The sequence below is a fragment of the Uloborus diversus genome, chromosome 7 (genome assembly GCF_026930045.1).
Source record: "Uloborus diversus isolate 005 chromosome 7, Udiv.v.3.1, whole genome shotgun sequence".
Classification (NCBI taxonomy): Eukaryota; Metazoa; Arthropoda; class Arachnida; order Araneae; family Uloboridae; genus Uloborus; species Uloborus diversus.
In genome coordinates this window covers 39,980,324-40,007,242 of record NC_072737.1, presented here as the reverse complement: position 1 = coordinate 40,007,242, position 26,919 = coordinate 39,980,324, and the positions used below count along the sequence as shown (strand labels likewise).

At 34.3% G+C, this 26,919-nt stretch overlaps 1 protein-coding gene across 1 annotated transcript in view; it reads right to left on the bottom strand.

Annotated features, from left to right (window-relative positions):
• The window catches only part of LOC129225576 (NADP-dependent malic enzyme-like), a 79,882-nt gene that overhangs the window by 7,126 nt on the left and 45,837 nt on the right, over positions 1 to 26,919 (bottom strand). Inside the window, exons 6-10 of the mRNA XM_054860025.1 lie at positions 22,780 to 22,883; positions 17,244 to 17,353; positions 16,122 to 16,219; positions 14,579 to 14,692; positions 12,975 to 13,086 (exon numbers count right to left, since the gene is read on the bottom strand). Coding sequence (XP_054716000.1) covers positions 12,975 to 13,086; positions 14,579 to 14,692; positions 16,122 to 16,219; positions 17,244 to 17,353; positions 22,780 to 22,883 — 538 coding nt within the window. The remainder of the gene's footprint in view (positions 1 to 12,974; positions 13,087 to 14,578; positions 14,693 to 16,121; positions 16,220 to 17,243; positions 17,354 to 22,779; positions 22,884 to 26,919) is intronic.

Sequence of the window (26,919 nt, the reverse complement as noted above, 5' to 3'; positions counted from 1 at the left end):
AAAAAAGAAAAAAAAAATCAATCGTGCCTCCCTGCAAATATTTCAGGATCTGCACGTGAGGGTATCATTTTGTTGTTCTGAGGCTTAGATGTCCTACTATTGCTTTGGAGTGACGACATTTTTCGTAAATTTAGTAAAACATAGTAATTAAATATCTGAAAACTCCATTTAAAAATTACATAGTAGTGGGTTATATCTTTTTAATTAGAGCAATACGAGCAGATTTTGGTCTTGGATGAATAAAGACACTTTAATTACCTAAAATCCAAACTGTAAAACTATTCACAATAATGATCATTTACTCGAGATCATGTGCAAAAGCAGTGTACTAGTCTAAACCAACAAAACCAACATATAAAATAACCTAGAATAAAATCACAGATTGATGCACTATTTCAGTCAAATTCAATATATAAGCATCTCAGTATATATATATATATATATATATATATTGTTCTAATGGCACGCGGTTTTTTATATACGAGTAACCAGGTCAATTCCGGAGGAAATTGTGTATGTCAACTCCAGAACGTTCTCGCGATTTCTCTTATTGTTCAGGCCGTGCCAGCAAATGTCTACAAGTCACCAATTTAATGGCCAAATTTGTTCTTCGGCGAAATCTGTAAAAGTTGTTTTATTGTCAGCGCAATGTTGATGCAGAAAAAACAACTTGCCTTCACAGTACAGTTGAAGGGCTCGGGGCAGAAATGTGACAAGCCCCAAGGAATGACTTTTCGATCAAAATTTGTTTCCCATAACTAAAATTGAAATAAACATGACATTCGACTATGAAATTTGGATAAAAACATATCTGGTTTTAGTGTTGCAGGATATAGAAATGTATAATACCTTTGAAAAAGTCTATAACAATTCTTTATAAGTTGGAAATTGACCCACTGAAAAACTCAGATCATGTGGCATATCACATTCTCGACCCGAGCCATTCAATTGTATCATACAGTGATTGTAAAGACACATACACAATCCCACAATTTGTTAAATTTAACATTGTTGAATATGTACGAAGGGCTGGCCGTATTAAATGAAATAAAAAGGTGATTGTAAAGATTTGAAAGATATGATAGAAAATATTTTGTAAAATATGTATTACTAGCTTTTACCCGCGGCATCGCTCACATTGATGTAGTTTTTTTTTTCAATCGATTCAAGTTAATGGTCAGCACTGGCAGAGATCAAATAGTTACCAAGAAATGTTTTTTCCCCAGTTTCGCAGACAGTTCAAATTTCTTCTCCTCTTTAATATATCAAAAGGTATGATTAAAACTGTAAATCGGGGGGGGGGGATGAAATGCCGGCGAAACTGGGGAGACACCCAAATAATCACTCAACACAAATCAAGAAAACGTTCAAGAATTGTAAAGAAGTTAGTACGGGGAATTCTCAAAAATTCCAATTCGAGTGAGGTCAACAATTCTTAAATAAAGTCAAACATTTCCCTTATAATCCCGATCTCCGTCAAATGATGTCCAGAGCTACACCGGCTATCTAAATTACTGTATAGCTTCTTATCGGAGAAATCGTCCCAAAATAGGGTCGACAGTCACTACAAATCCTGATTGTAATAATGTCCCTTTAGAGTGAGAACATCAAACCTTTAAAATCCCCATGAGAAGGAAATCCACTGTTTCTAAATAATGTAAACGGTCCTGATTAAAATGCTAAAAAGTTCAGAGTAAAAATACCATTGTAATCAGAGTAAGCACGACAGTTTTTTTTTTATTCCCATTTAAATGAGGACAATAGTACAAAAAACTTCTTATTTCGGAAAGAGCAACATTCCCTAAACTCTCTACTAAAATGGTGATATCAGCGTTTTCAAATAAAATCTCTTTCTGAAGATCTCCGTCATGATTAATTCTAAAAAACTTCATTAGTACAGGTCTGATAGCATAAAAAATAAATAGGAAAAAAAAGAAAGAAAGAACGATATTCTCCATTGTCGCCATCAAAGTAGGGACATTAATTCCACAAAATCCTAATTAGCATCATTAATCCTTAAAAACACACACAGAAAAGAAAAAAAGAAAATTTAAAGTTTCATAAAAAATTTAAAATAACGTAGTCGCCTTGTGAGACTGAAGATAAAAAATGTATTTGGCGGATTAATTTACATTTTAATAGAAGTTTTAATGTTATTTGAGCGTGTTGTTTCACTAATTTGGCGGATTAATTTCAACTTTAATACCGTATCTATATATATAAAAATGGAGTTTGGTAAATTTGTTCCCTAAGATCTCAGAAACTACCCGGCAGATTTGGCTGAAACTTTCACCGTTTGTTCAGTTTGGTACTGGGAAGGTTTATAGACCAGTTCGAAAAAAATCGATTGATAGTTCCCTTTGTATTCCAATTTTAGTCCCAATTTTCGCATAAATGCCCCAATATGGGGGTGAGAAAATGCGTGCACATATTAAAATTATGTGTCCATCGAAAGCGCTTATTTTTCTGCTGAAGATGGCATCTGTTAGAAAGTTCCAAGTTGTATAAAAAAACGAGTTATGAACATTTTTTGTTCCATGTTCGAAGGCTTTCATCAACCCAATTCATTATTTAGTGTATCATCTCAACTCCCAGTTGATATTTAGAATTGTTGTATTGTTGAATATTTTTGCGTTTCGGCTGACTGTTCGAGGCTTTTCTCAAGTTAAATCTTAGGAAACGTTTTTCCACAAGATCGGCAACTGGATTTGGCTGATTATTTTCCATTTAAATGGAAATTAAATATAATTAATGTTTTTTTTTTAAATTATTTATGCTGATTGGACATTTTCTAATTATCCAATCTACTAGTAGAAATCTCCCCAAATTTTTTGCAGAAAGATTTCAGTAGCTGATGCATTTGACAGTTTCTTCAACTGTCGCTGTTTTTGAAGCCAAAGACTTCGTAATAATGTATCTCAGCTTTCACCATGTAAACAAAATATCGCCATTAAAAGAATCTTTTAAACATTTTTTAATATGTAAAATAATCCATCACCAACTAAATTAGGCAAATCCATAAGCAGCACAAAACTTCCATTATTTTTTCTTTTCGCACAATTTTAAACAATCGCCAAACTTTACTTCTTATTTTGGAAGCATTATTTCGGATGAAAATGTTTGGCGCCATTTTGTGGTGACCAAAACTATCTCAGCATCTGGCGACAATATCTCTTTAATGAAAATTAGTAACGTACCGTTTTACAAAGTAAGGGGGAGCATTATCCAAGGTATCCCGAAACGTCTGCCGTAAATTCGGTAACATTTTAAATTGCACCAAGAACCCACAATAGTTAAAATTTCCCAAAATAACTAAAGCAAGTATAAGGGTATTACGGGCTGCTACGTTTTTTTAAACAGTTCGTACTTCAATAGCCATACAGAGAAGGTTTTAGACTCCATGTTAAAAAAAAAGTATTAACAGATAAATCTTTTGAAACACGTAATTTCATGTTTCGGAAATTCTTCTAATTTGTATATGCTTAAATGTCGAGCTTTCGTTTCTAAATGAATACTAATTTGCTCTTTATACTTATATTGCTATTTTAGTTTTATGAGTAAGGAAAAAGCTCGATTTTTAACCACATCAAAAAGGTGTGTTTTAAATTCTTTCACTTAAAACAGAAAACAAGTTCAAGTAACGATTGTTTCCCATAATTATTACTGACCCAGGCAACGCCGGGTATTTTTGCTAGTACATAATATTTACTTAATGATCTTTTTACCAAAATTAATTTGGCAAAATTTTTAAATTTCAATGCAACTTTTGTAATGGATGTAGTGCCAAGATTTTTAAACATTCGTCCCGACCGCGTTATCATAACTCTGTCAATCTAATAAGTTTTTAAAAATTTATTTTGTTTAATTTCATTTTCTATTTTTGCAATTGAAAGCAGCGTAAAAATGTAAAATAATAAATCCAAATCCATTATTTAGCGCCAAAGGACCACAGTACCATACACTCACCACAGACTTACCAAGTTCATAAAACTACTTAAAATATTGCTTGATCTATATTCATAAGATATGATTTTTAATTCCAAACAGAAGATGCTATAAAGAAAATGTTTTGCATGCATTTGGCCGTTCCTGGTGAAAAATAAATCTTTTCCGAAGGTAAACTGGGGGTAGGGGCTGACTCTATTTAATAATTTTCTCTATTTAGTTACCAGAATATTATACATAGCAAAAATACCCGGCGTTGCCTGGGTCTGTAATAATTATGAGAATTTCGCTTTCTTCTGCGACTGAAATAACTCAAAACACAACGCTTTGACGTGATTAAAAATCGAGCTTCTTTTTTACCCATAAAAGTAAAACGGCATTAAGTATGAAGAAAATTTTTTTAGAAACTTTTAGAAACGAAACAGCGACATTTAAGCATATACAAATTTAAGGATTTCCCAAGATATGGGATTAAACTTCACTTGTTTAAAAAGATTTATCTTTTTGAGCAATCACGACTGCTTATTGCTTTCATTTGACTGTTTTGAATTCCTACGATTTTATCCCCCCCCCCTCCGCCTTCATCTGCATCACCACCGTCGGCCGGCCTAACGATGCTGCTCCTCTAGCGAAAACAGTCTCCTGGTTCCGTCCATATCCCACACGCATACATACACACACATACCCACACTCATGCCTGTACACAGACACAAACACACTTACATACACACTACACACACACGCATACACATATCAACACACTGATGCCTGCACACAGACACACACATGCGCACACACGCATCTACACACAAACACAAACATACACATATCTACACACTCATGCCTGCACACAAACACAAACATACACACACACACACACTCATGTCTGCACAAAGACACAAACACACACAGTCGTGATTGCGAAAAACATAATTTGAATTCAAGATGTCAAAATTCAAATTACTATTATTATTATTATTATTATTATTATTTTGAACATTTTCTAAAGTCTTCTCTATATTGCTATTGAAGTACAAACTTTAAACAAAAGTAGCCGCCCGTAATCCCTTACTGCGATTTAAAATGTTACCAAATTTGCGGTAATCGTTTTGGGATACCTTGGATAAGGCTTCCCCTCCCTACTTTGTAAAACTGTATTACTAATTTTCATCGAAGAGATAGTGTCGTCAAATACTGAGATACTTCTGGTGACCATAAAATGCTACCCGAAATATTTACAAAATAAGTAGTAAAATTTGGCAATTGTTTGAAATTGTGCGCAAATTTGTGCTGTTTATGGATTTACTAAATTTAGTTGGCGGATTATTTTACATGTTAACAAATGATTTAAAGAAAGAAATATTAAAGAGATGGCGATATTTTGGTTGCATGGTGAAGCCCGAGAAACAGTGTTGCGGAGTCTTTAGCTTCAAAAACAGCGACAATTGAAAAAAATTGCCAAATGCCTTAGCTATTGAAATGATTCCGCAAAAAAAGTTTGGCCAGATTCCTGCTGGTCGATCAAATACCGAGTCAACTCAAATAACTAAAAAAAAAAACCATTAATTGCCTCAAAGTTGCGTTAAACTGGAAAATAATCAGCCAAATCCATGTATTATTTGCCAATCTTGTGCAAAAATCTTACATTAAGATTTAACTTGCGAAAAGTCTCGAGCATTCAGACGAAAAGCAAAAATAGTCAACAATACGACAATTGTCGCTATCGACGGGGAGTTGAGATGATACACTAAATACTGTATTGAGTTGAGGAAAGCCTTCGAACATGGAACTAAAAAGCTCATAACTCGTTTTTTATTGTACTTAGAAATTTCAAACAGGTGCCATCTTCAGCAGAAAAATTAGAGCTTTCAATGGACACATAATGTTAATTTGTGCAAGCATTTTTTCATCCCCATATTAGAGAATTTATACCAAAATTGTGTTTATCGCTCCCCTATGGGTGGTTTTGTCCCCCATAACGGGATGAAAACTACCCTATGTGTTATTCTGATGCATAAGCTATATTATTGTAAAGTTTCAGCAAAATCCATTCAGTAGTTTTTGCGTGAAAGAGTAACAAATATCCATCCATACATCCATACAGATAAACTTTCGCATATATAATAGTAGTAAGATTCATTTTCAGCATTACTTTTTGAAAATCAATCATTGCAAGTTTTTTTTATATATTATTGATCGCAGTAACATTTAGGGCCTGATCAAGACAAGGTGATGCCCAAATTTCGGTAACTTTTGAGGCCCCTCTCAGAAGAAAGTCCACACATTTTCAAAGTAATAGTTGTAAAGAAAAAAAAAAAACGATTTTGGTGCTTCTAAAATTGTGGTGCCCAGGTGGATGCGTTAATCTGACTGCATTTGAGTTATTTCTAATGGAGAAAAAATTATAACCTTCCCATCTACTTTAAAGTACAAGCTAGTATCTTGTCTTTTTGCTCATCAAAGAAAGGGCTATTTAGCAAGTATACAGCGTGTTTTGTTTTAATCTGCAGGACCTTTATTTTCGCAACTTTAGTCCTAGATGTATACTTCCAAGTGCAAAAATGTTCAAAATCAGATGTAGAGTTAAGATATTGAAAGTTTGAAGCAAAAATAAAAATGGGTCAAAAAATACAAAATTTATCTTTTTATACGGGCCCTAGGTCCCTTAACTAATGCTTAGAGAAATAATCTCCATTGAAAACTATTACTAACACAAAAAACTTGACATTTGTGCTACCAAAACTCAAGGAGATATTACAGTTTAAAGTTTTAAGGGACCATACAGAAGATGAGATTGGAACTTATCGCACTTTCAGAAGAATGACAGGTCGTCAAAGTAAGAAAAAGAAGTTATTTTTTCATTGCTATTCAAAAATAAATGCAAATGTTATGCCGTGATACGCAAAAACACACTTCAAAACCTCGAATAATTTGAAAAATCACACTCTATGCACACATGTAATTTTAAACAACTGTTAACCACTATATTTCCCCCCAAAAGGTGTTATTGACGGCGAGTGAAAATTGGTGCAAGTCATAAAACTCTGCGTTTCATATCTCGGTGAATATTGGTAGTACTAATTTCAAACTTTTTGTGTTGGAATTATTTCTCAATGGCGATTATTTCCCTAAACATAAGTTAGGGGACCGACCTGGGGCCCGTATAAAAAGTTAGGTTTTGTATTTTTTTGACTCATTTTTATTTTCACTTCAGACTTTCAATATCTTAACCATGCATCTGATTTTGAACATTTTTTCAATTGGAAGTATACATCTAGGACTAACGGTTGCGAAAATAAAGGTTTTTTGCAGGTTAAAATGGAACTCCCTGTACATTTTAATTTTATTAGAGTTAACAAGAAGTTCCGTCTAGAACTAAACAAGCCAACTTTCCCGTATACCCATACTACTTTCTAGTACCTGATCAATATTCTCAAAAATAGCTAAAATCGCAAATTGTTTCAAACTTACTTTTTAAATATTTTAAGCTGATTTCTAGGAATAAAATATTCCTTACTCATCTAAAAAAATTAGATGCGTAAAAAAAGCAGCACCTTTTAAACAAAGCAGCTAATACACTTTTTCCATTTAAAAAAAATCTTTAGCAGTTTTCAAAACGAAAAAAATAATAATTAAAATTAATAAGCTCATTAAAATAAATACATCGAAAAAAATCGTTTCTTTTTCCCCTGTTGCCAAAAATAATTTCTTAAATGAATTAATGCACTTACCAAAATAAATAAAAACAATAAAATGTCAACTTAAAGAAATAATTTTCATTCTCAAAAAAAAAAAAAAAAAAGTCTGCGCATATCTTTTTGTAAAAACATAAATGACTTCGAGTTTATCCGCCGAAAACTGAATACCTAAATTAAAACTTGAGCTTAAAAATAAAAACAAGTCATATTAACAATAATTATTTCACAGTTAAAACCATAGCTGCGGAGTCGGAATCAATCCTTTTTTGAGATAAAGGAGTCGGAGTCGAATATCCAAGAATCGGAGTCAGTCATTTGTCCTCCGTGTATAAATTTTTGCCGAAGCTACGAAGTCAGAGTCGAAGTCGGGGAGTCGGATTAAGTGTCGGGCACAGGAGTCGGAGTCAGGTGCATTTAATTCTCGGAGTCGGAGTCTGGCGTCAAGAGCTATTTCCAACAAAATTTGTTTCAAGCAAATCCCGTCTTCAAGTACGGAATCTACATTGACTTTCAGTTTCCCCGTAGGCGCTAATGTTAAGGGATTTGAACTGTTCAAAATTGAACGGAAAATTGTTCAAATCAAAAAGATATTTTATGTACAAGTTTTTCATCAAAAGCTTTTTCCTACAAAGTTTGTTTGAAGCAAATTCGCCTCACAGTTCGGAATTGCCTTGAATTTCCCCGTAGGCGCTAATGTTAAGTTTTTTTGAACTGTTCAAAATTGAACAAAAAATAGTTCAAATCAAAAAATGAAATATAGGAATGAGGTGCCCTCGCCGAGATCTTTCGATCAAAAATTTTTTTTTCTAATCGGACTATTCACTGAAAAGTTATTAGGGGGGGGGGGGCAGACAGACCGACAGACATTTTTCCCCATCTCAATACCCTACTTTCCAATTTTTAATATTTCGATATTTATTTAATTATTTTATTTATTTTTTGACTTTTTTTTTTTTGTTTTTCGCGATATTTTTTAAATGCTATTAAGCCTTCTTTCATGCTTTTTTCTTCTTTTTCTGACTTTTACTGGGAAATTAGGCTAAAAAGGGGCAGGGTGCTTTCTGATCAATGAGCACCTCAAATCAATTAGAAGATTCTTTTCTCTAAAGTATTTTGCTGCAAAAAAAGTAAAAAGTTTTGCTGTACGAGCATCCCATGCCATTCAAAAGAAACGAGGAAAAAATGTTTCAAGGCGAGGCGGGCGTAAATTTTTAACTGCAGTTATCTCCCAATTATGCGCAGAGTAGGGTGGCACGGTAACCGCGGATAGCGAATTCACGGCTAATCCCCAAATTAGATAAAAGCGATCCTAGTGTATGCAATAGTTTAAAAAGGTCAATTACGCTCGCATACGTGTAAACTATAGCTCGATAACTGGGTATGTAAAAATACATGTAAAAAAGAAAAAAAAAGGATTGCTCATTATTGCTAACGGATTACACACATACGTGAGCAAATCGTGCATGCAGATTAACTGCAACAGATCAAGTTAGGTTACACCAAAAATGTATAGGGGAGGAGAGAGGCAATTTTCAAGACTGATCCGGTCACTCGTTTACGCACGCAAGTAGCGTAGAAAGGAAGGGTAAGAGAGAAATAGGAATGTCTAAAACCAGATTTTGCCCTTGTTATGTTAAAATGTGGGCACTTACCTGCATCCAGTTTTTCATCGCCGAAACAAACTAACAAAAATTGAAAACGTGAAGTGCCGCGGAAAAACCGCCGGTGGATAATCGGGAGTTTACTGTATTGAGGAAGAAGATTTGCTTTGTGATCAATCGTTGATCAAGGGCAAGGAGACATTGATAGATGCAAAAAAGAGGGCAGATGCATCGGAGGTAATCCTAGCGCAGTGGCGCACTCATGATTTTTTCTTGGGAGGGGATAGAATTTTTTAAAGGATATCTGATACGTGATGAGAGCGGCAAAATCAGTGTTTTTTCAACTCCTCTCAGTTTTATGTAAACTTTTTTTATAACTTCGTATTAAGAAAGTTTTATTACAGTTTTTATTTTAATCATATATCGACTTTATAAAATTTTAGGGAAGAATAAATTTGCTCTTTCCTGTTCACAGTACTCTCTCTCTCTCGAACTACAAAATCAGTCTAAATTTGAATTCTTAAAGATACACACACCAACCTATTTTTTTGAAAGAGGTTGGCCCGTCTGTGGAGAGAAAAGTCTACTGCGAAAAGAATTCTACAGCAACCGTAATTTTAACAGGAGTAATTTTCAACCATTTTGTATAATTTCTAAAATTAAAGGCCAAAAAATGCAATTTGAGGCTTTCGCTTTGGTTGATCGAGGGGATGAAGGCCATTTTTGAATTCCTTCTGATATCTGGGAGGGGCTTAAGCCCCTTAGCCCCCTCCGCGGGTGAGCCACTGCACTAACGTGGGTAGAGCGAAGCGCCCCACTGAAAATACCTGGGGAAACACTATTTTATGATGCTTGAAAATCCGATTTTTGTTTTTAAAATGCTATTTTACATCGGTGATATCCCACTCGACAATATATAATTCTTTCAAATTTTTCAAAATCTCTTCCCAGGAATTTATTTAGTGGAAAAAGGGAATAACTTGACCCCGTGGCGGACACAAGAGGAGGGTCCAGGGGTCCGGACCCTCCTCTTGTGTCCCCTTCGCCCTTGAGTTTTTCTGATTGACTATATCCTATGTATGTAGCACATAAAATAATTCCAAGCAAACGTAAAACTAATTTCAGACTGAATAAATAAAAAAATAAAAAAATTATTTTCTTTCTTTCTTCTCCTACAAAATCGAACTGTATCTGAACATAAATGGTTTTATATTGACGATTTAGCTTTACTGTTTTTATTTTTAACAATGAGAAAAGTACATATATTCATTTTTAGCCTACTTTCCCAGTAAAAGTCAGAAAAGAAGAAAAAAGCAAGAAAGAAGGCTTAATGCATCTTAAAAAATATCGCGAAAAACAAAAAAAAGTCAAAAATAAATAAAATAATTAAATAAATATCGAAGTATTAAAAATTGGAAAGTAGGGTATTGAGACGGGGAAAAATGTCTGTCGGTCTGTCTGTCTGTCCCCCCCTAATAACTTTTCAGTGAATAGTCCGATTAGAAAAAAAATTTTTTGATCGAAAGATCTCGGCGAGGACACCTCATTCCTATATTTCATTTTTTGATTTGAACTATTTTTTGTTCAATTTTCAACAGTTCAAAAAAACTTAACATTAGCGCCTACGGGGAAAATCAAGGCAATTCCGAACTGTGAGGCGAATTTGCTTCAAACAAACTTTGTAGGAAAAAGCTATTGATGAAAAACTTGTATATAAAATGTCATTTTGATTTGAACAATTTTCCGTTAAATTTTGAACAGTTCAAATCCCTTAACAATAGCGCCTACGGGGAAACTGAAAGTCAATGTAGATTCCGTACTTGAAGACGGATTTACTTCAAACAAATTTTGTTGGAAATAGCTCTTGACGCCAAACTCCAAACTCCGACTTCTGTGCCCGACAATTAATCGGACTCCGACTCCCCGACTTCGACTCTGATTTCGTAGCTTTGGAAAAAATTTATACACGGAGGACAAATGACTGACTCCGATTCTTGGATATTCGACTCCGACTCCTTTATCCCAAAATGAGATTGACTCTGACTCCACAGCTATGGTTTTAACTGTGAAATAATTATTGTTGATATGACTTGTTTATATTTTCACGCTAAAGTTTTAATTTAGGTATTCAGTTTTCGGCGGATAAACTCGAAATCATTTATGTTTCTACATAAAAATATGCGCAGACAATTTTTTTTTTTTTTTTTTTTGACAATGAAAATTATTTCTTTCAGTTGACATTTTATTGTTTTTATTTATTTTGGTAAGAGCATTAATTCATTTAAAAAAATTTATTTTTGGCAGCAGGGGAAAAAGAGACGATTTTTTTTTTTTTGATATGATGTATTTATTTTAATGAGTTTATTAATTTTAATTATTATTCTTTCGTTTTGAAAGCTGTTAAAAAAAAATTTTTAATGGAAAAAAGTGCTGCTATTTTATTTGTTCGTTTTTTGAGAATATTGATCAGGTACTAGAAAGTAGTATAGGTATACGGGAAAGTAGGCTCGTTTAGTTCTAGACGGAACTTCTTGTTGTGCTTTCGGGTGATTTAATTAAGTGCTTGTCTTTAATTCTTTATACTAATAATAAAGCTGAAAGTCTCTCTGTCCGAATCTCTCTCTCTCTGTCTGGATCTCTGTCTGACAGGATCTCTGTGACGCGCATAGCGCCTAGACCGTTCTCCCGATTTTCATGAAATTTGGCACAAAGTTAGTTTGTAGCATTGGGGTGTGCACCTTCGAAGTGATTTTTCGAAAATTCGATGTGGTTCTTTTTCTATTCCAATTTTAAGAACAAAATTATCATAAGATGGACGAGTAAATTACGAAATTATCATAACGTGGAACCGTAACATGGGCACAAGTTAATTGGCGAGAAAAGTCATTATACATTATTTGTAAATATACAGGCGAACCAAAAGACCTTTTAATTTTCTATTGCGGGCAAAGCCGTGCGGGTACCACTAGTTATTAATGAATTTATTTAATTAACTAATGCTAAGTAATTACTCAATTTTTTTTAAATGATTTTTGTTCCCTACAATTGATAAAATCAAAAGAATATCTTTGGATGCGTGCTGGAGTATATGAGAATGGTGTACATTCGATTTTGGACCCCCCCCCCCCCCTTGAAAAATTCCCGTGTGCGCCACTGACTTGACAGTTTTCAAAGTAGAGTTCATTCATATTTTCAACGTGCACAGTTTAAGAAAGAATGCATGGGCAGAGAGTAGTTTCTATTACGTAAAAGTTGCCCTGAAATGCTGTATCAGTTGATGGCGTGATTGTCCAATAACCAATATTTAATGTAGAATTAATCAATATTTGATGTATTTTAACTAATTTTGAGCTCTGGAATTGATCTGTGCTAGTTACTTATAATTATGGGCAGACGTTTTATCAACCCGACTTTATTTTATTTATTTTTTTTTTTCAATCAAACTTTTTTTTCTTTTTTTTTGTCTTTTACCTACACTTCCATATCCTTAAGTTTCGAATTTTCAGGTAGATTTTTCTTAACTTTAACTCTACTTTTTTTTTTTTTTGCCTTTTATTACTTATGACCTATTACATGATCCCAGAGAACCACAACAAATTGATCCCGCTTGTTACTTAAATTCCAAAAAAAAAAAAGTACCGTGACTAGTCCGACATTTACAGACAATCAAACTACTATAAAATGTAGCAATGCAAATAAAAATGAGAAACTAGATGATCGATGTACTCACCTATAAGTACAGAAGGTTTTATCTCCTCCATCAATTGCTCTAAATCTTTTGTTTCTGCGTGTTCCTTGGCATAAAATACTTTATGACCATTCAAAGACTTAGCATCTCGACTCTATAACATAAGATACATAAAGGTTTAAGGCACCAATAGTACATGTTGACGATTAAAGGTCAAGCAGATTCACTAAAATTTATAATTTGATAAAAATGATTACAGTTGAGAATCAGAAAACTACATATTAAAAATCCTGTCCTTAAAAAGTTTAAGGAATCTTCTTCTCAGAGTTAAAGGAATAATGCGGATTTTTTTTTCTAACTTTTTTTTTTTTTTTGCTTCAGTAATGACACTATGGAAATTAAAGTTATTTTTAATTCGAAAATTCAATTTGTTAAATCTGATAATGATTTTGAATAAAAACGTAAATCATAGTGAAAAAAAAAAAAAAAAAAAAAAAAAACACACACACACACACACACATCACTTTTAGATACGAAATCTGAACCTAAATTCAAACTAACCCATTTAAGATTAATAAGATCAGCTTTAATTACTCCGTTTGATATGATATAAAATCTTTGTTTTGGAATGAAAAACTTGCTATTAACTGTAACAGTCCGAATACATATGTTTACAATCATTTGAGGCAGTGAGAAGCAAAGGGATGTAAGTGGACATTTTCAAGTTTTGAGTGAAACGCGTTTAAAGATAACGTCTTAGGTAGGCTTTCACGGAATTTTTTTTCTAAATCATGTTATACAGCAGTACCTACAAAAGCTAGTACGAACTACTAGTACTATCTCTTGCACCAAGACAGAGGAGAAGGTCCCCTAGTATTTGTACTGGATATCTCTAAATAATTAATTTTGCCACTCACATCCCTTTGCTTCTCACTGCCTCCTTTGTAGTTCTCTATATTAGCGGTCGCCAGTCGCCAACGGGCAACATTTCATTTCATTGAAAATAGTTACCAAAAAATCGTCTTAGACGCCAAAAGTGGCAACCATGTGTTTCTTTATTTGTAAAAAATCATATCATATATCGTGGTAGGACAATCCGCTTCTGATCTTGATACGTTCAGCCCATCAGTCGTCTCGACCTTGGCAACGTAAATCGGAGCAAACGCCCAAGTTTATTTATTCATTATTTATTTATTTTTTTTTTTTGCAATGGATATATTTCTTAGAAAAAATGGCTACCAAAAGTCAAAGTGGCTACTATTCAGAACTCCTAGTCTAGATCTTTAATTGTAGTCCAGAAATTGGGGGACAACTGCAAGTTCTTTTGAATGAAGATATAATTATGTCTATAGTCAATTGCAGAGAATTGTACTGCCGTCTGCAGGTAAAGGGCAGTAACTGCAAATTTTTAATTTTTCATTTTTTTGCATTCTTGTCATCTATTGTACGTTATCTTTATTGTACAAGCTCGTTTATTTGGTTTCCGCTGAAAAAAAGGCGCGAAAAAGACATCGAATTCCAAAAATTCCCTATTGTTAATATTGAATCAAATACGCGTTTCTTCAAATATCTCGAAAACTCATTTCTGCAGATACTGCCGTTTACCTGCACACGGCAGTGTAGTCCAGAAACGAGGTCATTCTTACTTTCACTACAAGTCCTCTTGAATCTAGCATCCAAATTCTTGCTGACGCATCCTCTTTGGAAAGACCTTCTTCTTCCATCTCCATTACTAAAAGATCTGCTATACCTAAGGCTGCCTAGAAATGAAAAGGAAACTTGAAGTTACCATAGTTACAATTGCATCTTATCGATAGTATCTATTCAAAAACATCAAAAAGCATTTTAACACATTGCATAGACCTAGTATAACTAGATACACAACTCCGCAGCAGCAGCCACATTGAACGCGCAAATCTTGAATAAGACGGGCAAAACGGCAAAAGTGTAGCCTACCCAGGATGCAATGCTAATTACATCCTCAGTAACAGCTGTTTGCGCACATGCACTAAGCTTCATGCATGCATATTTCGGACGCTTGCCCGTTTATTCGTCTCTTCAGTTGCCCATGGAACTGGTTTCTCGCTGTGTATCTATTTAGTATCGCATCTATGTTTTTTTAACATTGAAAGTGAATTTTCCTCAGTACAATTGTAAAGCAACTGATTTACTAAAAAGTACACGAAAATCTCTACTAATAATAAAGCTGAAAGTCTCTCTGTCTGGATCTCTGCAGCACGCCCTAGAACGTTCGGCTGATTTTCATGAAATTTGGCACAAAAATTTGTAGGGTGTGCACCTCGAAGCGATTTTTCAAAAAATCGATTTTATTCTTTTTATATTCCTATTTTAAGAACATTTTGCCTAGCAAATTATCATAACGTGGACGAGTAAATTACCAAATTATCATAACGTGGAACCGTAACATGGGTAAGCAAATGAATATAGCAAATTGGCGAGAAATTCATCATCCATCATTTGTAAATATACAGTAGAACCAAATGACCTTTTATTTTTCTACTACGGACCAAGTCGTGCGAGTATCACTAGTAGGTATATAAAGCTAAATTTTAACGCTAATTTTAAGTCTGAAACAAAAGTTCATGGTTGTCATTTTCAATTTTAAAGTGAATAACGCCACTTAATAACGATTTATTAATGACATTTTATAGAGTACATTGTTCCTTCATGTGCTTATAGCGTAAGCATTCAAATATGAACGAGTTCTGTTTTCTTCCAGAACTGTACATAATAGAAAGAAACATGATAGTGTAAATTTGCTTTCAAACTGAAAAGGGAAAAAAAATTGATTTTTTGGGCAGCATTCAACATTATCAGATCAACAAGAAAGTGGTGGGGGGGGGGGGGGAGTAGAATGAGTTTACAACCCGTTGCATGATTTACCTGAAAGATAGATATCGACAATAATAGGAAAAAAGATCAAAACGAAATAAACAGAAAATACAAGTTTAACTGGTCAAATAAATCTCCTTTAAAGCGTTTGAATTGAACCAGTTATACCAGAGCTAAGGCCCTTACATATATTTTTACATCAACGCTCAAACCACAGCAAGATAATTTCGAATGATGTCATATTTTTAAATTTTTCTGACATGATTATTTTATGAAAACCCCTCACGGAATTAATAAAATTTAAAAAAAGAAAGAATGTCTAATGTTGAAACTTACCTCTCCAGCCCCGTAGAATAAGAAAGTATGCTCAGATACTTTGGTGCCTGTGATTTTTACACTGCAGAGGATACCAGCTACAGCAACTGAGGCCGTACCTGCGGATCGAAAAGTTGAACTGATAATTCTTTTTATAGGTAAAACACTTCATATTTTTTACGAATAAATTTAAACTTGTTAAAAAAATACAACAAGCAACGAGAAGGAAACTCGTCGTAAAATTTGCATACTGTCCAACCACGGATTACATGGAATTTTCGAACGTCCAGATAAGACGAATTTATGTGAATAAGGGGGAAAAGTAAAAATTTAATGCGCGTATTCCGCTCAGTTGAATGAGACTCTGCTTCTGCAAAAGCTGCAATCGGTAAAAACTAATAGATTCGTCCATTTCCGGCTGTAAAACGGATGTTTGTCTTTCCATACAATCCGTGGTCAGACAGTAGTTCCTTTTGTTTGTTTCTAATGGGGCTGTGTATTGGGTCCTTGTCATTTGCAGACCTAGTGCTCTAGTGCATTGGTTCTCAACTTTTTAGGACCACTTGGTACCGTTCCGAATCCTAAGCAAATCGCCCACGATAAAAACAATAATCTCACAACAACTACATTGAATGAAATGAGATGAATACAAAAATTTTCTTCAACAAATTTAATTACAACTACAAAAATGATATCGATTCATTTTCACTTGCTGCTTGCGGACCGCATGAAAGTTGCTCGCGGACCACAGGTTGAGATTCACTGCTGTGGTGCATTCTCTAAAGGACAGGTAACCATTCTTAAATGTGACACGAATATTAGTGGATCGTCATCATCACTTGACATAACATTATGAGTTTTAATCTGTGCTATTGAGTTAGATAGAAGATTTTTTTTTCTGAACTTTTTTGTTTTTGAGTGACAGGGGTTATTTAATTAGGTCTGATTATTTTTACATATTTTAAATTTAAGTACAATAACAAGAAACAAAATAGTACCTGGAATTTAAAACAGTTTAAATGACTTCAGATCATAAATAATAAAGTCGAATGAAATTTCAAGCATTTGTGGAAATATAACACGACACAGAGAAATAAATCAAAATTAACTACGAAAAATGAAAATATTTTATCGATTAATTACCTTGAATATCATCATTAAAAGTGCAGTAGTCATCATTGTATTTTTCCAATAACCGAAAGGCATTTTGGTTTCCAAAATCTTCGAATTGAATTAAACATGATCTCCCATATCTGAAAAAAAAAACTGTTGCTTTACACTTAGTAAAAAGTCTTTTACAAAGCAACTAAAAAGTCGGCCGTCAAGGAAAATTGCTTCTACATTTGAACGAAGCCATTGCCTGTTTGGTGATATTTTGATAGTTGAAATTTTAACCCTAACACCAGTGGATGAACCCTAAACTCCAGTAGATAGCGTTCACTGTTTTCGTTTCTTCATTTCCCTGGAATGAGTCTTACCAGTAAAACAATTAAGTTACTGGATTCAGTTCAATCTTGTCACAATGAAGCCTTTCGCTGCATGTTAAAATTACCAAAACATATCATCAAACTACCATGCCATGGCGCGAGTTTCATTGTTGAAACACGTGGGTTACTCGATCATCGGCTATTATTTACATGAGGATTATGGAAAAAAAGAAAGCTTCAACAAAATATTTTTTAAAAAAGTTTTTTTTTTCTTTTTAAAGTTTTGCAATCCCCAACATGAAGTAAACATGGTTAAGATCCAGCTTCAAGCTATCAGATAATATATACTATAGAAGTTCACGTCTTTTGTGTTGACATCGAAAATTACCATGTGTACGAAATATGTTCTGGAGCTGGAGCTACTGTATAGCGCATTATTTTATTTTGAAAGTTTTCTGATCAACAAAATAGTAACATAATGATAATGGCGAGAATGGCTCAGGACTAAAGACGTTGTTTTCTCTTTTACGTTTGTAAATGAGACATTTACAAACGTAATGTGTTGATGTCATTTTACAATAAACAATGAAATAAAAAAGTAAGGGAAAAAAACCGTCGCCAAAGATTTTTAGCTTTTATTTAAAAATACAAAATGTAAGATTAAACTAAGAAAAGCAAGTTTTGTTAAAATGAGTCTTGCTTGCTTTGATGTAATTTTTCTGTATATTATTCGCGGCGGCGTATAATCCGCAGGTCCTAAAATCGGCCTGAAGAAAAAAAAACCTTCGTATAATCCGCGGCGGCGTATAATCCGCGTATAATACGATGTAAAAAAGTGAAGATTTGATATGAGATGCAATTTCAGCAACTGAACTAAAAACGTGAAGAAGTAATAACTATTGAGGTATATTCAATATTAAAAAACAAAATAATCTAGAAAATTAAGATTTCAAGATTTCTTCCCAAAATTGGCATTATAGTACGCTAATTACTTGAACACAAAGAGTCAAGAAAGGAGCAAACGGTCTAATCTTGTGCAGAAGACTACGTTTTTTTACTGTATGTTGTTTATTTTACGTAGCCTGAATCGCGTAAGAAGAACATTTAAGCTATGCAAAATAACCAACATACAGGCAGGGTTCACGATCTCTAATGGGGAATCCTGCTGGAAATATTGAGTTTCAATGTGTTGGTGTTGAGAAAAAAAAAAAAAAAAATGCACAGATAATGCGCGGCAGCGTATACGAGGTTTTATTATTATTATTATTTTTTTTTCAAGGTCCGATAGATCTCGAAACGAAGACCACAAAGACAATGGAAACGCTTTTATTTGGAATATGTACATACACATTTCAGCTATTTCTCGACGTAAACGCCGCTCGTCGCAGCGTGGTACCAGTTTTTCGACACCTTTAGTCATAGAAGGCAGCCGCCTAAGCTTTCAGCCAATTCTGTACGCTGATCTGCAACTCGGCGTCGGAGCCAAACGGTTGTCCTTCTGGCCAGCGTTTCATATGACCAAAGAGATGGTAATCGGAAGACGCGCCAAGTCAGGGCTGTATGGAGGATGGTCAATCACTGTCGAGCGAAACTGCTGCAGGAGAGTTTTGTTTAAAGCAGCAGCTTGTGGGCACGCATTATCGTGCAGAAGGACTATGCCTGGTGACAACATTCCTCTACGTTTTTTGTGAGTCGCCCCTTTTTTCAGCATTCAGAAATCGAATTACAGCACGCACTCCATACTTGGCGGGAGATGCAATTGTTCAAGGCATGTTTCCTCGTTCACTGCGTGCTCCGAAATAACCACAGCAACCTGATGCACTGCACAATCTTACTTGAGAGACTGCGCAATAAATCTACTCACACCATTATCGGCTTGACTTTCTGGTTTTCAGTCCGCGATCGATCGGACCTTAAAAAAAAAACCTCGTAATCCGCACTTCATTAATTTTACTTTTTTAACAGATAATCCGCGGATTATATACAGGAAAATACGGACTGGCAACCTTCCCATTCACAAGAGGATACCATAGCACTATTTGTTGTATTATGAAAGAAATTGATAAGAAACCTTTTTTTTTTTCGTCCGAACACTTTATTCTGTGCATTTTCGACTAGCATAGTCACCCATTAAAAACATACATTACAAAACGCTAAGGACTTATTCCAATAAACTAAATTTACTCGTTGAATTAAAGGTTGCGAAATTAATCGCCATCCATTTTTGAAAAATAAAACAATAAATTGAATAAAACAAGTTAAAGTAAAACGAAAAAAAAAAGAGAATGATAATAAAATACAATTTTTAAAAAAATCCATCAAATCGGTTTAAAAGTTTCTTAGGTACTTGAAATTTGAGGAAAAAAAAACTTTGGATAAGATAAGAAGAGCTAGTTAAAGTAGCAGTAACTATTAGTTTGTGACAACAAGTCGCTTGGTCTTGGGCGAGATCCCTTGTGTTTCGGTTGAAAGAAGGAAAGTTCCAAAATTGGAGCAATGTCGATGGCCGTAACTGTCAAAAAAAAAAAAAAAAAAAGAAAAAAAAAAAAAGATTTTCCTCACCCTTGTGTTAACAAATAGAATCTTTCAATCCTTCGTACATCGCAAGTCATATTGCCAGATGGGCAAAATTTCTCAGGAAAGTGTCGATTTTAAATCGACACTTTCCGATCGATTCTTGTGTCGATTTTAAATCGAAACAGAAAAAGAAAAAAGAATATATTTCTCATGTTACACAAATGGAAGAAAATTCAACATCTTAATTTTTCTCCGTCTTCAGAGAGAGGAAGGAATAAAGAAAAACATGGCTAAGTGATTTTTAAAAAAAAATCTAAATCAATTAGGAATAAAGAAAGCAAAAGAAAGCTTTGTTAAAAACATCTTTATCTCCGTGCTCACAATAAAAACTAAAATCAATGAATGGCTATTTGGATAAAAACTGCCTTTTATTGCTTAAAAGCTTCTAATTAGAAAACAGAAATGAAAAAAAAAGGTAAAAAGGGAAAGAAAAAAAAAAGAAACACTAGCAATAAAGAAATCTCATCGCTTTAATGCTGAGATTTAACATCAAGGACAGTTTATTGATGCAGAAAAAAATAGGAACATAATAAACCTAATTAAGAACGTTAATTAACTTTACTTATGCCTAAGCAAGGTCTCGAGAATGAACTTAGAGAAAAAGATAATAAACTGCATCCGTTACTTCCTTGTATACAAAATGAAGAATATAAAATCTATGTTCCCTTTAATTCATACCTTATGACTGAAAAAAGAAACTCGTTAAAACAAAGTGCCAACTAATTGTATCTTTCTTTCGGTTATTTATTACGAAAATGAAAGACTCCTTGACTAAATTACCCAATCTCTTAAAATAAGAAAGAAAGTTTCTTATTTTGGGAAATTATAACAACATTGCGTTGGTTTTGTGTTATTTCTAACTTGCACCCAAATTTCTTAGGTTCTACAAATCGTATATTTTCTAAATATTTATTACAATGTAACTAAAGCATTTAATGTAATTTATATAAATAAAATCTGTGCGCGTATGTCCGTGTGTGCCTGTAAGGTAACCCTATCTCCTCCGAACTGTCAACGTTTCCCAGGTCGATGCAGGTACCATTGTATACAAAATATCCGGAGAAAGCCATTTCGTCCAGGCTCAACACTTTAAACTTTAACATGCCGAAGATATAAATCGAAAACTATTCCATGAAAATCTTAAACGTCATACCGGGAGCGTCCAATTTGGCGGTATTAGTCGCCAAATTTGGCGAAATATCACGAAGCGACAGGTGGCAAGTGGTGGAACTCCCTTTGTACACCGCCGATGGCAGGGTGTTTATGCATAGCCACTGCAGGCAGTGAGGAGAGGGCGAAGTTCCTGAACCACCACACCGAAGGCGGTGAACACCAACCAGTCGAAGGCGAGTTAGTGATTGAGGCATCGTGAGCAGTGGGAGTAGCCTTCTAGTCTATACTATAAAAATCAGTGCGCGTCTATACCATATCTCCCACCAGGGTAAGTACGTCAGGGTTTAAATACATAAATAAAAAACTCTATCTCCTCCGGACTGTTAATGTTAACTAGGTCAAAATTTAAACTCACGCATACTCATTTAAAAAAAAAAAAAAACCAACAAACATTTCTGAATTTCAAAGCCAGACGGACATAAGTCACATAATGGTAATTTGACAGGCGAGAGGAAAAACTTTTTTCTAGCGCATGCAAAGGATGGAACGCGCGCTCTTTGAACCCCAATAAAAAATTGAAAAGGATTTTTTTTTAAAGAATTACATTTCACATGACTCGATTCGGAATAGGCTTCTACATAGGATGCACTAATATACGAAAAATCGCAATTTTCGGACTTACGTCTTTCTCTTTCTCTCTCTGAGGTAGATATTTATCATTCCATCATTTATACGTTTTGAGTGCAAGTTATGTTAGAATCGCTGCATTTAATCTTGAAAATTCAAATGTCGACTGCTCCACGTAATAAATAAAAGGTGTTTGTAAAGTCTTGCACCTGATAAGCGTTACGTGACTTGACATTACCCTGAATTTAAGTTATTTTTCTAAATTATTAATTGAACTAATAGATAATTACAACCAAACCTGTTTTTATGTGGTCTTTTTTTTATGCTTTTTTTTTGTGCGAATGTTTTTTGTGCGGTACATAAAAATTTCTATCAAGATTATGACTTAATTGACGAAATTATTTTTGAAACGAGTGCGAGGTAGTATCTTCAAGTGACGACATAAGCACCCCAATGGGAAGTCACTGTGACCTCCGAAAATTTTTCTTATTTGGGAAATTTTGTCCGAGTACTCGGCAAAAATTATCCACTTGGTTCATTTTGATTTCCTATAAAGATTACAATTTTGTAAGTTTTCGGGTTATTTTCTATGTGAGACTTTTTTTATGCGGTCCCTATCTACCGCATAAAAAAAAAATTACAATTATGTTGCGAAAACAACTTTTTAAAGCTACTGGTGAAGTTTTGAACAATTTTTATGCAATTTTTTATGCAGTCCCTATCCACCGCACAAAAACAGGTTTGGATGTATTTTAAAATTACTATCAAGAAAAATAATTATAATTTAAATCTTTGGTTATATTCCCCCCCCCCTCTTCTTTCCGTCTTTATTTTCCCTTTTCTTACCTTCCATAGGGCAAAAAAAACCCACCAGGGATAAACCTAACTTATAATTAACTGAAATCTCATTAATGATAGTAGGAAACAGTTTTTACCTTTTAACCACCGCTTTCATAAACTCATCAATCAGTTCATCATATTTCTCACCGTTCACTCTTTTCTGCTTCAAACCAATGTAAAGTGGATCAGCAAGAAGAGCCTGTTGAATGAACAAAATTCGTCAATGATACGTTAATTCGGAGACTTTGTGTGCAATAAATTAAAACAATAATTATTTTGATGATGAAATCAAGTTCAAAATTCTATTTATCGAGAGAAATAAAAAAAAAAAAAATGTTGTTCATTTATAAGCAGCCTTCGCAAACATAACTAACGACCACTCTTGAAAGTTTTGCTTCACAATAATGGACGTTCAGAACATTGGAACTAAACAGATAAAAGAAAAATAATAAAGTTTTTGTAGATAAACTTAACAATACTTTCAAAAAAGCTTTCAATTGCAAAAAAAAAAAGATTTTTTTTTTATGCAGCTGCTATAGAAAAAAATTAATTCGAATTAACTTATAAGTAGCGGAGACCGGGGCTAGTGTGCGAAGGGGCAAGTTTGTGAATGTTAAATAATTTTCTCGTTTTTGGTTTGACAGCTCTCTGAGTGAGCTGTCACGTAACCACGTAGCTGCCTCGCTGCTGTCAGTGTATTTTCAGTCAAATCTGCCAAGCTGAACGTATTGCACGAGAGAGAAATGTTTTTTCGCAGTGCAAAGTACTTTTTTCATTCTTAGCTATTTTCTTATACAACATATAACAATGGAGTAAATTACCAAAACTTATTAATATTGAATAGCCTATGCTTCTACGCAACAAATGACGTCATATTTGAATTATTTTATGAAACAACTTTCAAACCATTGTTACTTGATTTCAATACGGTGAGTTGGGGCTAGTAGGCGAACATTTTTCGGGGTAAGTGTGCGAATTCGCGTATTTGCCTCAAGTTAAGTTTTCAGAGTCAAAACTTTAAACAATTGAAATTTAAATTCCGTAAAATGTCAATTTAACGAAATAATTGCATTAGTTGCACTATTCTTGAGCTTATCATTTATTATAAACATGCTTATATAATGGGGTGGTTTCCTTTAGTCAAAAGTACTACTTTTAGTCATTGAAATGGATAGAATGAGCAAAAAAAAATTACATGGACCCAGAAAATACTTTCATTTTCCCAACAGTTTTTGTTTTTTAATTAATTTTTTAAAATGTCCGATTTTTCAAACAAGGCATGGTCTTTATGACGTCACAAATGATGCAATTTGGCGCATCTTTCTACTATGTTTCCACGTTATGATAATCAAGAAGCGCATTAAAATTGCGCTCTACGCTTGCTATCAACCATATCGTTGCCAATACACGTGAGTAAAGATGCGAATTAAATATTTTGTTCTGTGAAGGGCAACATTGAATGGCCTTTCATCATTTGTGATGTCACACGATAGAAGTGTAAACAATGAAAGCACAACAAGTAATTTTTTAAAAATATTTTAATCACAAATAATTTAGTTAAAAAATAGTCAGATCCTGTTTTTAAGCATGTTCTTTCAGAAAAAAATACTTTTAACATTTTGGAAACGACCCCATTCCAACATGTGTGCTCTTCTTTCCAGAAATGATAAAAAAATAAGAGAAAAAGGGTAAAATCGCACCAGATGTAATGATGCATGTATGGTGCATTCCTTAGTGGGTAGATGGACAGCTGAAATGTTTCTAGATTTTTAAAGAATTTTGCTAAAAACACTAGATGTTCAACGAAAAACCTCTGATTCTCTTACTAGACATTTACGACTCCCACGTTAATAGAAGGGCTTGATTTCTGCATGGAAACTACACTACTAAAAATAATAATAACACTTCTCATTCCCACCACATTGTAGCCACAAGTTGAACCCTCTTGATAAGAGCCTACACAGACCATTGAAAATGTATGTTAACTCCGCCTGTGATTCTTGGATGGTGAATAATCCAGGAAAACCAATGACGATTTACGACGAACCAATGGTGGTAACAGTTTCTTTTCCACCAGAAGCAAGCCCCGTAAATATTATTAATGATTTCAAGGGGGGGGGGGGGGTTGAAGGGGGTGTGTCCCTGCAAGTTAAACGTTTTCAAGACTGACTTTATTCCAAGTTATATCACTGATCGGCCAGTCTGCCAATCTCCTGGATCTATGATTGAATCTGTTTGTCCCAGCAGCAACCCTATGTTGGAAGAATAATGAAGTAGTAAAACTGGATGCACCTACCTGTCCTAGAGCAGATTCAGTTGCTATTTCATTCAATAATTCAGAGTTTCTTACTGCTGATAGCGCTATGTCTCAGCTAAACCGACATACGTCTCTGAGCATTATTCCAGATGATATACGACCTTGTCCAAAAGCTTCAGAGGGGATCAGATAAAAAAAGAATGGAAACTAAAGAGGTCTACAGCAACACTCTTTAATACTCCAGTCAAAAAGGGTCTTCAGAAAGAAAGCATCGCAGCAGAAAAATGCAAATACCACAAAAAGTCCCCGAAACATACAAGAAATCTCTAAACCCAAGGAAAAAGGAATGTAAACCCAAAAGAAACATAAAAAAGAAGAAAGGATGCAAATAAAATAGTTCATTTCACATACTGTTAGCACTTTTTAGCATTTACATCTAAAATTAAAGTTAAACCTTTCATATACAGGGTGATTATAATTAAAGTTCCACTTTCAAAACGCTATAAAAATAAAACCACTGGTCAGAATGATGTCAAACTTCAACGGAATATTATCGAAGAAGGGGGGAACTTGATGGCAGAAGAAAAATAAATAGTTGGAATTTTTAGCAATAGATGGCGCTGAAAGCATCATATTTAGTAATGGTCGACTACAAATGACAAATAATTCAAAAAATATTACCTAAGGTGTAAACTATACGTTAAAACTCCGTACTACTCAGCGCGCACGAGGGTATTGGTGTGACACTGTTAGTTAAGTAAGCCCATCCAACACGGAAAGGTCATATCACATCATATGGGACAAATTAGTTTTTAATTGTTCTGAGGCCGAAAACCACATAAAAAGCATCAGTAAAAATCAAATCGGTCTTTAATTTTCGTGAGACTGGCGCAAAAGATGTTCAATATAATATACCTCGTTTTCTGTAACAAGTTGAAATCGAGAAACAGCATCAGCATGTTCTAAGACTGATTGAGGTGTTTCCGGGGGTCACGTTTAGAATGTGTTGCGCAATGCATGTCTTCAGCTCAGCAAAGTTTGCAATCGGAGCACTGAACACAACAGCTTTCAGAGCCCCATATCCAGAAGTCACACGGGTTAAGATCAGGTGATCGGGGCGGCCATTACTTTCATTGAGACAGTCATAGTGAACTTCTCAGATGCGAAATGAGAAAAAAAAACATGTATTTGGCGTTTTTATAACAACTTCAATGAGTCGGGCGCATGACAGGTGTTTTGATTTACATATTCTGACACTTGCAGCGCCATCTATTGCTAAAAAATCCAACTATTTATTTTTCTTTTGTCATACGTTTTCCCCCTTCTTCGATAATATTCCGTTGAAATTTGAGGTCATTCTGACCAGTGGTTTTATTTTTACAGCGTTTTGAAAGTGGAACTTTAATTATAATCAACCTGTAGTTAATTAAACTCAATTTTAAAGCGATTATAACACTAATTTTGCTTTTTTTTCTTCATTTATTGGTAATTTTTAAAGGGTGTTTCTTTAGAGGTATAGAACTTTAAGTTGGCAGCACTTTGATATGTGTGCCATTTTGATAGCTGTCACTTGTTTTGTGTTCAGTTCGGTTTGCCATTTCATTATGAATACAGCGCTTGTCGCAATTGATTTATTAAAAGAAACTTTCGGTGAACGAATAATTTCGCGTAATGGACCCGTGAACTGGCCTGCAAGATCATGCGATCTAACCACTGGACTACTTTTTGTAGGGCTATGTGGAGTCTTTGATATGCACCGATAAACCACAGACGATTGACGCCTTGGAAGAGAACATCTGCCACCTTATTCCTGACATACGGCCGCTATTGCTGCAAAAAGTGAGAAAATTGGACTTTCCATTTGGACTTCTCCGAGTCAGCCGAGGTGGCCATATGCCAGAAATCATATTTAAATAAAAATGGCAAAGAATCATCTTTCGAACAAAGCAACATTCATGGCAATTAACAACATTTAACT